Source organism: Nicotiana sylvestris, chromosome 2 (genome assembly GCF_000393655.2).
Source record: "Nicotiana sylvestris chromosome 2, ASM39365v2, whole genome shotgun sequence".
NCBI classification, from domain to species: Eukaryota; Viridiplantae; Streptophyta; class Magnoliopsida; order Solanales; family Solanaceae; genus Nicotiana; species Nicotiana sylvestris.
In genome coordinates, this window is record NC_091058.1 from 50,248,195 (window position 1) to 50,263,349 (window position 15,155).

General features: G+C 37.9%; 1 protein-coding gene across 1 annotated transcript in view; it reads left to right on the forward strand.

The window, feature by feature from the left end:
- Nucleotides 1-2,037: 2,037 nt before the first annotated feature.
- The window catches only part of LOC138884903 (uncharacterized), a 32,460-nt gene continuing 19,342 nt past the window's right edge, over nt 2,038-15,155 (forward strand). The window contains exon 1 of the mRNA XM_070165767.1: nt 2,038-2,685. Coding sequence (XP_070021868.1) covers nt 2,038-2,685 — 648 coding nt within the window. The remainder of the gene's footprint in view (nt 2,686-15,155) is intronic.

The window sequence follows — 15,155 nt, forward strand, 5'->3', positions numbered from 1 at the left end:
AGTCCGCAGGGTAGTTGAGTACCCAACCTGGTTAGCCAACATTGTACCAGTTTCGAAGAAAAAAGGAAAGGTCAGGGTATGTGTCGACTATCGGGATTTAAATAGAGCAAGTCCCAAGGACGATTTTCCCCTGCCAAATATACACAACCTGATCGACATTTGTGCCAAGCATGAACTCCAATCCTTTGTAGATTGCTTCACTGGTTATCACCAGATCTGGATGGATGAAGAAGACGTAAAGAAAATAGCTTTCATTACACCGTATGGAGTGTACTGCTACAAGATGATGCCATTTGGTCTAAAAATGCTGGGGCTGCTTACATAAGAGCCATGACAACCACCTTCCATGGTATGATATACAAGGAAATAGAGGTATATGTTGACGATGTCATCATCAAATCCAAGAGAGCCACAGATCACATAGCAGATTTGAGAAAATTCTTTGACAGGTTAAGGAGGTACAACCAAAAACTGAACCCCGCAAAATGTGCATTCGGGGTTCCTGTAGGAAAGTTGTTGGGATTAATTGTCAGTCACCGAGGAATCGAGTTGGACCCGTCCAAAGTTAAGGCTATTCAAGAGTTACCATCACCAAAGAGCAAGAAGGACGTGATGGGCTTCCTAGGATGCCTCAACTACATCAGTCGTTTCATATCACAGTCCACAGTTATATGTGAACCCATCTTCAAAATATTCAGGAAATACATTGAGACGAGTTGGACCGAAGATTGTTAGAAGGCTTTTGACAAAATCAAGGAATACCTATACACACCACCAATCCTAGTCCCGCTAGAACCTAGGAGACCTTTGCTACTCTATCTGTCCGTATTGGATGGAGCTTTCGGATGTGTTTTGGGACAACATGACGAGATATGAAGAAAAGATTAAGCCATATAATACTTGAGTAAAAAGTTCACACCTTATGAAGCACGATATTCTCTGCTGGAACGCACTTACTGTGCTTTAACCTGGATAGCACAGAAATTGAGGCATTACTTCTGTGCCTACACCACATACCTCATATCCAGGAAGGACTCTCTCAAGTACATCTTTTAGAAGCCCATGCCAATCGGGAAGTTAGCCAAGTGGGAGATATTGTTAAGCAAGTTCGACATCATCTATGTAACTCAGAAGGCAGTCAAAGGACAAGCATTGGCAGACCATCTTGCTGAAAATACTGTGGGAGAAGAATATGAACCCTTAAAAACATGTTTTCCTTTTGAAGAAGTATCATTCGTAGGAGAGGATATTGCTGAAGCTTACAATGGTTAGAGAATGTTCTTTGATGGAGCTGCAAACTTCAAAGGAGTGGGCATCAGAGCAATTTTGGTATCAGAAAGAGGTCAACACTACCCTATATCCATGAAGCTTAGGTTTCCATGCACCAACAACATGGAAGAATACGAAGCTTGCATCATGGGGCTCAATCTGGCCATCGATATGAATATACAAGAGCTGCTGGTAATTGGTAATTTGGATCTTCTAGCACATCAAGTTCAAGGAGAATGGGCTACGAAGAACACCAAGATATTGCCACACTAGTATCATGTACATGAGTTAATGAAGAGATTCACAAAGATAGAATTCAAACATGTTCCCAGAATTCAAAATGAGTTCGCATATGCATTGACCACTTTATCATCAATGATACAACACCGGACTAGAATTTCATCGATCCCATCACGGTGAAAATCCATAACCAGCCAGCTTACTGTGCTCATGTTGAAGAAGAAACGGATGGAAAACCTTGGTTCTACGACATCAAAGAATATTTGGCGAGAGGAGAATATCCAGAGCAGGCAAACCATACTCAGAAATGTATGTTGCGTAGGTTGTACAATAAGTTCTTCCAAAGCGGAGGGACCCTGTATAGAAAAACTCCCGATCTGGGGTTATTAAGATGTGTTGACGCAAAAGAAGCTTCCAGATTGCTCAAGGATATACATGCCAGAACTTGTGGACCACATATGAATGGTTTTGTCCTAGCCAAGAAAATACTCAGAGCAAGATACTTTTGGATGTCCGGTATGTACAAAAATGCCACCAGTGCTAGGTATGATAAAGGTACCACCAAACGAGCTCAATGCAATAAGTGCACCTTGGCCTTTTACTGCTTGGGGAATGGATGTCATTGGTCCAATCGAGCCCACTGCTTCAAATGGGCACCGGTTCATTTTAGTGGCCATCAACTATTTTACAAAATGGGTAGAGGCCGCATCTTACAAAGTTCTAACCATGAAAGTTGTCGCAGCTTTTGTCAAGAAGATACTAAGGAAGATGGTAGAAAATCACAAACTATGGGATGAGAAGTTACCTTTTGCCCTATTGGGGTACCGCACTACGATCCGCACATCAACTGGGGAAACTCAATATTTACTGGTTTATGGTATTAAAGCTGTCATTCCAGCCAAGGTAGAGACTTCTTCTTTAAGAATCATACAGGAAGCCGAACTCAGCGATGCAGAATGGATAAGGAGTCGTTTTGAGCAACTAGCCCTTATAGACGGAAATAGAATGAATGTTTTATGTCACGGTCAGCTTTATCAGAACATAATATCCAGAGCTTTCAACAAAAGGGTCAAACGAAGACAATTCGCACCGGGACAGTTGGTGATGAAGAAGATCTTCCCGCATCAAGATGAAGCCATAGGGAAATTCTCTCCTAATTGGAAAGGTCCTTACATGGTTCACTAGGTGCTAACAGGAGGAGCACTCATACTTACATAAATGGACGGAGAAGTATGGCCAAAACCAATCAATTCAGATGTAGTGAAGAGATACTATGTTTAGACTATCTGAGTAATTGAACTATGCTTGACCTGATTCCCGTTTAAGAGGGGATACATAGGCAACTCTGTGGGTTCGGTCATATCTTAATAAAAAATTTATTTCCCCCAGAACCAGAAACAGGGGTAGAACTTTGAGGAGGACCCTCAAAATTTCGGAGCAAGTCCAGCCAACGCCTTCATATGCCAGACAATCAAAAATTAGTTAAGAAACTGGGGCAGAATTTTGAGAAGGATTCTCAAAATTCCGGATAGGGACTCTCAAAATCCCGGATAAGGTTTAGCAAGTTTCATTGCACGCAAAACAACCAAAGGATCATTTACCAAACTAGGGCAGAATTTTGAAGAGGACCCTCAAAATTCTAATACAAGAAAGCTGTAATGTCTTTGAAATGTATTACAGTCATTAGTTCATCTAAAATTACTTAATATTTCATTGTATTTTCTAAAATAACTCTATTTTCATCACTAAGTGCATATTTTCGAAAACTCTACTCTGGTGATAGCCAAGCATTACCCAGGGAAACTCAAACAGGGCCCCAAGAGCGGAGCAAAGCACAGCCAGCAAATAAAGGCACGAACCAATCTCCCCTTACAAAACTTACAATTTTTCTTTGGGTGCAGGAGCAATACACATAACAGGAGCATTCGCAAATATATATACACGCAGCAAAATCACTAAATCGGGCAACCAGACACCAAATATATCTCCAGCTAAGACACATTCTACTCCTATTTGCTACTTGTCCACATTTGCATAAGGCTAAGCATTGCCTTCTCTTTGCATGAGACTAAGCTGTATCTCAAACCTTGCATGAGGCTAAACCCTGCCTCCATATTTGCATAAGGCTAAGCACTGCCTTCTCTTTGCATGAGACTAAGCCCTGTCTCAAATCTTGCATGAGGCTAAGCCATGCCTCCATGTTTGCATTAGCCTAAGCATTGCCTTCTCTTTGCATGAGACTAAGCCCTGTCTTAAATCTTGCATGAGGCTAAGCCCTGCCTCCATATTTGCATAAGGCTATGCATTGCCTTCTCTTTGCATGAGACTAACCCCTGTCTCAAATCTTGCATGAGGCTAAGCCCTGCCTCTATATTTGCATAAGACTAAGCATTGCCTTCTCTTTGCATGAGACTAAGCCTTGTCTCAAACCTTGCATGAGGCAAAGCCCTACCTCCATATTTTTATAAGGCTAAGCATTGCTTCTCTTTGCATAAGACTAAGCCTTGTCTCAAACCTTGCATGGGGATAAGCCCTTTCTGCATATTTGCATAAGGCTAAGCACTGCCTTCTCTTTGCATCAAATTAAGCTCTGTCTCCAATCTTGTATGAGGCTAAGCCATGCCTCCATATTTGCATAAGGCTAAGCACTGAATTCTCATGGGAATAAGCATTGTCCCTCCCTGCTGAAATTTTGCTCTATTCTAAACTTGGCACCATCTTCTTCCCTCGGGTTAAGCTCTGCCCCCAAAGCTCTATGCAAGACTAATCTCTGTCTTATTGTCACTTTCTGTATCATATCTCTGCACTTCATGGGCTGACATATAGCTAACCTGTCCAAAGGTGTCATAGTCCGAAGGCATCATCCTCATAACCTGAAGACACCATGTTATGGCCTGAGGATCTCTCAATACTTGCACATCATTATTCAAAGGTGGCATGGCTTGGGGGCACCATCCTCATAGCTCGAGAACATCATTTCATGGCCTGCAAAACTCCTATCTCATAATTCATGGCCCAGAACATCATAGTCTAAGGACGTCTTCTGCACTGTCCGAAGACAATATTTCATGGTCCAAAGGGAATTTGCATCACATTTAAATTCTCGCAATAATCTATATACTTGTATGCATCGTATTTTGATGTTTTGCAGGTAATCCGGTAGGTAACCATCCTTCAAACAGGAGCAACCTTCACTCCAGTTTCTGCTCATACCATCTTCACCTTGTCATTATAATCGATTCCTATCAATTACCCACCTTACTCTGTGACCATTTAGATATCTGCCCTATAATACATCCGTTACACTCCAAGCTCACAATCATAACTCCATCTGGCATCACCCTTCACAAAGGAACCTTTTCAATCGGCTTCATTCACCGTTGGGTCCAGAACTACACATGGATTGATTCCTGTAAAACCAGGGATGTGTAGGCAATTCATAGACCAGGATTCGGCCTCTATTTTTTCAAAACACACATTCGGTCAAAATCGATCATCATTTCTTTACTCAAACTCTTTCATCCTTCCCCGGAAAGAGGGGTAGTTGTTGATACCCAATTTTTTCCTCATATATTTTAAATGTGCATTCATACTTTCAAAATATTGTAGATGCATGCACAAGTATTTTACAATTTTTCTCTAATTTTTAAAGACCTTAAATCAATTTATTTCTGCATTTTTAATTATATAAATATTCAATAATTATCCATATATTACTTTACAATGATTTAGTCATCTAAATTCATTATTTATGTTCATATGAGTGTTCAAATATTTTAATTATATTTTTTACAATTACATTTTCATTTTTAAGTCTATAATTGCATATTTTGCAAAAATAGCCCTACATATGCAAAACTACATTATCTATACAAAAATAACTTTTTATTTTTTTATCATATTAAGTAAATATTTTAAATCATCTTCATGTACAAAAATTATTTTTATTATTTAATAAGCTATTTTTACAAATTATTTTATTAATTAATTGGGTATTTAACAAATAGCCCTATTATTAAGTTTAATTTCGAACCCCCCAAGCCCAAATCAAAATTAAAACTTAGCGCAATTAAATCCAACCTGCCCCAACCCAGAACCAATCGTGACCGTTGATCTCTAAGATCAACGGTCCATATCACCCCTTTCCATTTTTAATCGAAACGACCCCCTAACCTTATTCATTTGTTACCACCCTCCACCCTTGAATCCCTCTTCTTATCCGTTATCTCTTAGACCACCCAAACCCTAGTCGCTGTCACATGTAAAACTCCCCGTCCATGGGATTTCTGTGTATCTCCTGGCCCTTGCCGGCCTGTTACATCATCTAGTTGTTCGACTTCATTGATTTATGAGAGAATCTCGAAGAGATTCAACCGAGTTTTGTTGAAAACTGACTCACAGTCCTGTCTTTGGCCATTCTCGTTTGTGAGTACTATTCCTTGCCTATTTTTGGTTTGAATCTATGGTTTTGGACCGAGCTTCTTTCATCTTTGCTATTTTCGAAAACCCTAGTCTTATAACTACTTGGGTCTGTCCAGATCCTTGTAGATCTGAAGGTTTAAGTGTTATTTGATATTCTCCTAAAAAATCTTATACTTTTGTTACTACTATTTCAATTTTAGTGCTTCTCATAAATTAGAGTTTTTATCCCAGATTTCCTCAAAAGGCTTTCTTTCTCTCAAGTGTTTAACCTGACTATTCTTTCTCGTTTGGGCAATTTTTGTGTATGTTCTTTAAACCCTAGGTCTTGTTCTGTTATGACACTGATTTCTTCAATTTTTCTTCCAGTTATTTGTTTATCCCTGTCAACCCAATATGCTGATTGATTTTATTAGGGATTCGAATCATATTTTCCTATTAAAATCAGTATTTTCTGTGATTTTACTTATTTCCTTATTTGTGACCTTGATTAGTTGTATTTACCTTAATTAAACTGTTAGTATGGGTTGAGGATTTGAATGACTCCTATATGATATGAGATTGATTTCTTGCCTTACTTGAACCCTAGTTCTATACCGTTAATTGACTCTCCCCAATTTAAGGGGTCTCTTCCGGATTTCTCTATAGGAATTGATTCTCTAATTGGCTGATTGATTTTGTTTAATTACCCTTGTTTTACAAACTATGATTTTCTTTTTACCTTATTTGTTTTACCTCACTAAGTATTATATATACTCTCATTAAAGATTCTACAACACATGAACATAGTTCAAAAACACACAGACACACACAAAAACTTTTCTCTCAAAACCTCTCTGCTACTTGTGTTCATTGCATTGCCTAGCCAGCTGAAAGCCAAGGCTAGACCACTGAGTTATGTACATCTCTCATCTTCAATTTTTCATCTGTAACTGGTATGCCTCCATTACTGCTATTCAATTAAACTATGTGTTTCCTTTTATTAGCATGTCTACTTTTATTTTATTAGATCCATGCGCATTATGTTTATTATTCCTAATCAACATGTTCCCTGCTATTTAATTAAACCTATATGTTTCCCTAATCAACATGTTTACTGTTATTCAATTAGACTATATGTTTCCTGCTATTCAATTAAACCTATATGTTTCCTTGTAGTCAGCATGTCTACTTCTGTTTAACCTATGTGTTTACTGCAATAGCATGTCTACTTCTGTTTGATTAAACCTATTTGTGTCCTGCTTTCAGACCTGTTCACTTCTATTTTAACTAGACATATGTGCTTCTGCTTTCAGCAAGTCTGCATGCTTGCTCATATCTAATTTAGACCTATGTTTGTTTACTTCTCTACTAGCATGTTCTTTCTATCTTGTTTTAAATGTTCACCTCTCACAGACTTCTGACTAGCATTGCTCCCAATCCCTGCTACCTCTTTGTATGTAACTGTCTGATTGATCCTAGCATGCCATGTCATTTTTTAGTGTTTGTCCATATTCTCACCTAGTAACAACTAGTAAGCTAAGTTGAAACTTTAAGTGATCCTGTTTCTGTATACTGTTTGATTGCTGGGACCTTTGTTTGAGTTCCAAGGGTTGAATGACCCTGTTTGATCCTTACTTCCTGAGAATCCAAAACTATTTTCTTAAAACTATCTCCTATTTTCAACTCCTACTCTTAGAACACCTAGGGTTCTGCCCCTCCAATGTGAGTATTTCCTAGGAGTCCATGAGACTCCTCTGAACTTTGAGACACTGGGGTTGGCTCTCCAAAACTGGCTCACAAAAGGGTTTCTTTGAAAAGTTTTCTAGTGTGAGCATTGCCTGGGGTCCCTGAGGCCCTTGGGAACTTTGACACACCAGGATATCATTGGGTGAACTATGAGAATATTGGCATGTTTATACTTGATTGAAGGCCTGATTTTTCCAGGTTTACTTTTTGGGCCTATCCAGGATCCCTATAGTTTTAGCAGTCTCACTTCTGTAATTTATTATTTATGTTTGATTTTAATAATAATTTCTTTGTAAATAGATATTGAGAATATTAGTAAAACTGGGAGGGATTCTTATATGTATTTTGTTGGGAATGGGTAGATACCATGCTTATAGAGTTTAAATCAGTTCCTGCATTTAGAAACCATGTCTATAGGTTGCTACGATGTTTGTTTACTTATGTGCATTTAGATACCCTGCCTATAAGTTTAAAATCAGTTCCTGCATTTAGAAACTATGTCTATAGGTTGATGCGATGTTTGTTTACTTATGTGCATTTAGATACCCTGCCTATAAGGTTAAAATCAGTCATGTATTCTAGATATCATGCAAATAAGGTTTAAAATCAGTTTCTGCATGCAAATATGGTTCAAATCAACTTCTGCTTTTAGATACCATGTCTATAAGGTTTTAAAGGTAAATTGTGAAAATAAGATAAAATGCATAAAAGGTTTAAAAACCAATTTCTGCATTTAGATACCATGTCTATAAGTTTAAATCAGTTTCTCCACCTAGATAGCACGCTTATAGGACCTAATGAACCAAACTGCCTGTTTAAAATCATTCACTAGTTTATTGTCGTGCTGATTAACGATTAGATATCATGTTTATAGGATACCTCTGATCCACGCCTAGGCAATCCTATAGGGCGACTAAAATCTTGAGGTCATAAAGTTGTGCTTTGTTTAATTGTTGTGAACTGCCCAAATTTAACTAGTCCTAAAATCAGTAGGCAACTAATTAAGTAGCTTCTGCCTCGCTTTAATAAAAACGCTGCATATGTTCTGCTTTGTACCCACCTAGATATCCTGCTATAGGACTTCTAAAGTGTCTGAAATACTGTTGCTTGAGACGTGCAATTGCCTGCTTATTTGTGGAGGTGAAATATAAGCCTTTAATTGTTCCATTATCTAACAGTCCTATTTGTTTTGCTTGTCGCTTAGATTTTATCCTTTTAAACACTATACGAGAGTCTAGATCCACCTTACCATAAGTAAGGGATGGGTAATGCACACATAGAGTACGTTTAGTTAGAATCGCTTATATAACCACTAAGGGGAGGGTAATCGGGTAGTAAAGGATATGATGGCCTATGCGCTAATGCTATGTGCAGCACTCCAACTTGGGGACGATTACCAAGCATTGTACAAAAGTGATCATATAGGCTAAAAAACCTAGAACCCCCCCCCCCCTTTACTCCTTGTTTTAAATGTAATATCCATTTGTCTAAATTTGTTTATAAGACTAATTCACTTAATTCAAGTTTGGCTGGGACCCACTATTGTGGACCTCGAGGGGTGCCTAACACCTTCCCCTCAAGGTTATTTCGAGCCCTTACCCAATCTTTGGTGATGCAAACCGGTTTTATGAGTTATTTGCTTTAGGTGCCCTAACGCACTTTAAATCCGTTAGGTGGTGACTCTTCAAATTCCATACCCACTTCCCAAAAGGAAATGAGTTGTTCCCAAGAAATGTCAAAACCCAGACTCCCCGAGGAAAAAGGGGGTGCGACACGTGTATGCGAGACGATGAGTGCGTGCTCGAACTTATTTGTGGAAGTGGCCATTAGGGTTTTTAAGTCCTTATATTCATTGTGTATGAAGTTGTTCATGATACGTTTGAGTTCTTATTTACTGGCTTGACTTCTACATGCTTCAATTAGAATTAATTACCTTAGGATTTACTCTTATTTCCTATTTGACTCTTATTTGACTTAACTGAAGATTTTGCCTCTTGTATCGTCATGCTATCTTTTCACAACTGTTTACCTTTAATTGAAATTATTACTATCTCATCCTATAATTTTGTAGTCTTAATTGGATCTATGATTATCTTCTGCTGCCTACCATTATTTGAATTGTTAAATATTTTTTGCAAATTACTCAACCTTAAAAGGAGTTTAGATAACGTATATCTTAGTTGACTTGCCTTTATTTAGGACTATTGGACTCGTGTTGACTTCCTTATTATTGACTTGTATATTGTGAGATTTGCTATATAGTTGTCTTCCCTTGTTGAACTGTTCCCTTTATGCTTAGTATTCTTTTCTGCGGTTATTCCTTGTGAATTGGTTCTACCATTTCCTTATGATTTACAGTTCTTGAGTTGATTTACTTGTCGTACTTTGTATTATTATCATTTTTGCTGTTGCACTTTTGTGGTGATGTTCGAGTTTTCTGTTGTACTTTAACTGTTGACCTATTGGTTGTGCTATATATTAACTTTGGGACTACGGAATAGTATTCCGGGAGATCCCCCTGCATGTTTACTTTGGGACTACGGAACGGTATTCCGGGAGATCCCCCTACACATTTATATTTGGGACTATGGGACGGTATCCTGGGAGATCTCCCTGTACTGGATATTTACTTTGGGACTACGAAACGGTATTCCGGGAGATCCCCCTGCACATTTATGATTTGGAGTACGGAACAGTATACCGGGAGATCCTCTGTACATTTATGTTTGGGACTACGAGACAGTATCTTGGGAGATCCCATGTTAATATCATTATGTTCTGAGCTATTGTTTTTATGGATCCTATCCCTGTGTAAACATTATATGTGTTGTCCGTTCTATTCCTTATACTTACTTGCTAGTATGAACTATGTTAGGACACTTGCACAAGCATACACGTGGCTAGGTGCCCTTATCGGATAGGAGGCTTCTTGGTATTGTCGAGAATAGACGCACACACTTGTTTATTTGTCTTCCATGTGAGAATGGCTATATTTGGCACGTGAGTTGTCAGTATGATTATGTGGTGTGATGAGGTAACAAGATGCCAAGTGTTAGGGTTCAGGTATTGAGGCCCGTATTGTATGATTATGATATGAGGTGTCACAGGGTGACTTATATTCGAAAGTTATTTATTTGAGAAGATTATATTCGAAAGGTATTTACTTTGAAAGTACTATTTTTGGAAAAATATTTATTTGAACGAAGTATATTTCGAAACATTTATATCACTTGAATGATTTGACTAATTGATTGAAGTTTTCTAGCTAAGACAAAATGTGAAAATTGCCGTAGTTGCTGAGTTATGACTTGTCTTTGCTGTATTTGTGATTTCGGATTTGGGTTGTATTTCCGTTCACTTTTCTGTGTTCTTATTATGGTGTTCCGCTATTACTTGTTGTTTTCTTCCCTTATTGCAATTATTATGTTGTTAGCCATATCGCGTAGTCTTTATACAGATAATATATTATGTTGTTTCTATACTTACACTTGTTCTGCTTATTAGACTAGTGGATGTCTTGATTGTTCCTTGTCATTACTCCACCGAGGTTAGTCTTGATACTTACTGGGCACCGCTGTGGTGTGCTCATACTACACTTTTGCACATTTTTGTGTAGCTCCAGGTATTGATCATTAGTAGCTGTGCGGATTCTTCCCGAGGAGACTCAGGGTAACCCTGTTGCTGCGTTCGCAGGCTTTAAAGTCTCCTTTCTATTTTGTAATCACACTGTTGTACTTATTTCCATACAGTTGTATTTTGAAGTTGTAGTGAAACTCTGTAGAGCTTATGACTTGTACCGTCGGTTTTGGGAAAATGTATATTCCATAAAGATTTCTATGTTGAAGCTGTTAGATATTTCGTGTTATGGTTGATATTCAGTAAGTGTTTGGACAACGGAACGGTATTCCGGGAGACCCCCCTGCACATTTATAATTTGGACTACGGTACGGTATCCTGAAAGATCTTCTGTATATTTACATTTAGGACTATGGGACGGTATCCTGGGAGATCCCCTGTTAATATCACTGTGTTCTGAGCTGTTGTTTTCATTGATCCTATCCCTGTATAAACATTATATGTGATGTTCGTTCTATTCCTTATACTTACTAGTTAGTATGAACTATGTTAGGACACTTGCACAAGCATACACGTGGATAGGCACCCTTATCGGATAGGAGGCTTCTTGATATTGTCGAGAATAGACGCACACCCTTGTTTATTTGTCTTCCATGTGAGAATGACTCTATTTGGCATGTGAGTTGTCAGTATGATTATGTGGTGTGATGAGGACATAAGATGCCAAGTGTTAGGGTTCAGATATTGAGACCCGTATTGTATGATTATGAGATGGGGTGTCACAAGGTGACTTATATTCGAAGATTATTAATTTGAGAAGATTATATTCGGAAGGTATTTACTTTGAAAGAACTATTTTTGGAAAAATATTTATTTGAACGAAGTATATTTCGAAACACTTTTATCACTTGAAGGATTTAACAAATTGATTGAAGTTTGCTAGCTAAGACCAAATGTGAAAATTGTCGTAGTTGCTGAGTTATGACTTGTCTTTGTTGTATTTGTGATTTCGGATTTGGGTTGTAATTCGGTTCACTTTTCTATGTTCTTATTATGGTGTTCCACTGTTACTTGTTGTTTTCTTCCCTTATTACAATTATTGTGTTGTTAGCCATATCGCGTAGTCTTATATAGATAATATATTCTGTTGTTTCTATACTTACACTTGTTCTTCTTATTAGATCAGTATATGTCTTGATTGTTCCTAGTTACTACTCCACCAAGGTTAGTCTTGATACTTACTGGGAAACGCTGTGGTGTGCTCATACTACACTTTTGCATATTTTTGTGCAGCTCCAGGTATTGATCGTTAGTAGCTGTACGGATTCTTGCCGAGGAGACTCAAGGTAACCCTGCTGCTGCGTTCGCAGGCTTCGGAGTCACCTTCTTATTTTTTAATCACACTGTTGTAATTATTTCCATACAATTGTTTTTAGAAGTTGTAGCGGAACTCTGTATAGCTTATGACTTGTACCGCCGATTTTGGAAAAATGTATATTTCATAAAGATTTCTATGTTGAAGCTGTTAGACGTTTCTTATTATGGTTGATATTCAGTAAGTGTTAGGCTTACTTAGTCCCTAAGACTAAGTGTCATCACGATATCCAAACGGAAGGAAAGTTGGGTCATGACAAGAAGGAAGCCAGATATCAGCAACAACAACGTCAAAACACCCAAACTTGGTCCGAAACTATCCCAAATCACACCCGAGGCCCTCGGGACCCCGTCCAATCACACCAATAAGTCCCAATACCTTATACAATCTTATTTAAAGGCTCGAAACGTCACAAATAACATCAAAATCATGAATCGACGACCAAAACCTCTCTTTCAACTTTCAAACTTTCCAACTTCAATGAACGTGTCTGAACCATGCCAAAACATTCCGAAATGATACCAAATTTTGCGCACAAGTCACAAATAACGATACAAACTATTCCAAGGCTTGAAACTCCGAACGGACATCAATAATGTCGAAATCCACTTCAAACCAAACTTATAAAATTCTAGAACTTCCAAAATGACAACTTTCTACAATAAGCACTTAAATGCTCCCGGACCACCCGATACTCAATCCGAACATACGCCCAAGTCCGAAATCATCATATGAATCTATTAGAACCTTCAAATCCCAATTCCGAAGTGGTTTACTCAAAAATCAAACCTTAGTTAATTCTTCCAACTTAAAGCTTCCGAAATTAGAATTTTCTTCCTAAATCAACTCCGAACTTCCCGAAATTCAATTCCGACCACATGTACAAGTCATAATAACTGAAGTGAAGCTACTCGAGACCTTATCGTTGAAGGACATGCTAGATCTTAAAATTGCCGGTCGGATCGTGATAGAAATTTTATTTTACATTTTCCAGCCTAAGTTTATTGTCTTTAAATTTCTTTTTGAGAATATTCCAGAATTCTTTTAGGCGATATATGTCAAATGCAAATTAATGTTTCTTTTTGTAAATAATGTAGAATTATACAATTCAGAAATATAAACAAGTACTCGAAAAAATATTACATAAATAAGATTTTAGACTATTAATAGTACTTGTCAAATAAATAATGCATTAAATTCAAAAAGAATCCATTGGTTATTTCCAGCTAACGAATAGTAGTATTTCTTTTAAAAAAATATAGACAAGTACTCGAATAGTTGTCACGAGCCAAATTTTTCTCTAAAGGATGTTGTGACGGCAACTAGTCGCTAAGACTAGGTAAGTCTAACAAACATGCGGAATAACTGAAATAATAACTTAAAATCTTCAAACATCAATAACTATATAAAATGAAAACTGCAACTCACATGTACAACTCCCAAAACCCGGTGTAATATAAGTCACAAGCGCTATATACAACACTGAACACTCCTATACATCATTGTCTCCAAAGATTTAAATAAACAAGAAAGGATGGGATAGAAGGGGACTCCGAGGCTTGCGTACGCGGGCAGGTGTACCTTGAAGTCTCCAAAGGAGTAACACAACACTCTAATACCGAGGTTGACAGGATGAACCTGGATCTATCCAAAACATGTGTAGAAGTGTAGTATAAGTATACCGCAATGGTACCTAGTAAGTGCCAATCCTAACCTCGGAAGAGTAGTGATGAGGTCAGGTCAGGGCCCTACTGGAGATAATAAGAAACAACGCAGAAGATATAATGATATAACAAAATGACATGAAAGTGAAACAGATAAGGATTTACGGAAGGTAACAACACGGAATCAAAGGAAGCAAGTACAACACAAAGAGGAAACAAGAATCTTACATGTTAAGTGTCAAGCCTAACCTCGAAAGAGTAGTGACGAGGTCAGGTCAGGGCCCTACTGAAGATAATTAGAAACAACGCAGAAGATATAATGATATAACAAAATGACATGGAAATGAAACAGATAAGGATTTACGGAAGGTAACAACATGGAATCAAAGGAAGCAACTACAACACAAAGAGGAAACAAGAATCTTACATGTTAAGGATACAACAACCAAACAATACAGCAAATAGAGAAAGATCAATAGGGGCACTCCCGAGGTACCACCTCGTAGTCCCAAATCATAAAATAACTCAAAGTCTTTCGTTGTATGACCGCGAGAGCCTTTATATTTTTGTTTTTGAAAAATCACTTTCCTGAAATAGCATCCTGCATTTTAGCCCGTTTTATCATACCACGTGGCTTCTAGTAGTACCCTTACTAGCCATGCGTATTAAGCCCACCTTATCTCACCGCATGCGTTTCAACACCCAAACCTTATACCACCGCATGCATATCAATAATCACAATGGCATGCAGAAAACTTGTGCAATAATAACAACCGCACGGTAGAAACCTCGTACATCAATAACAATAGCACGACAGAAACATCGTGCAAATAACCAAACAATCTCCTCAGCAATAACACGGAAGCCAAATATAATAGCTAAAT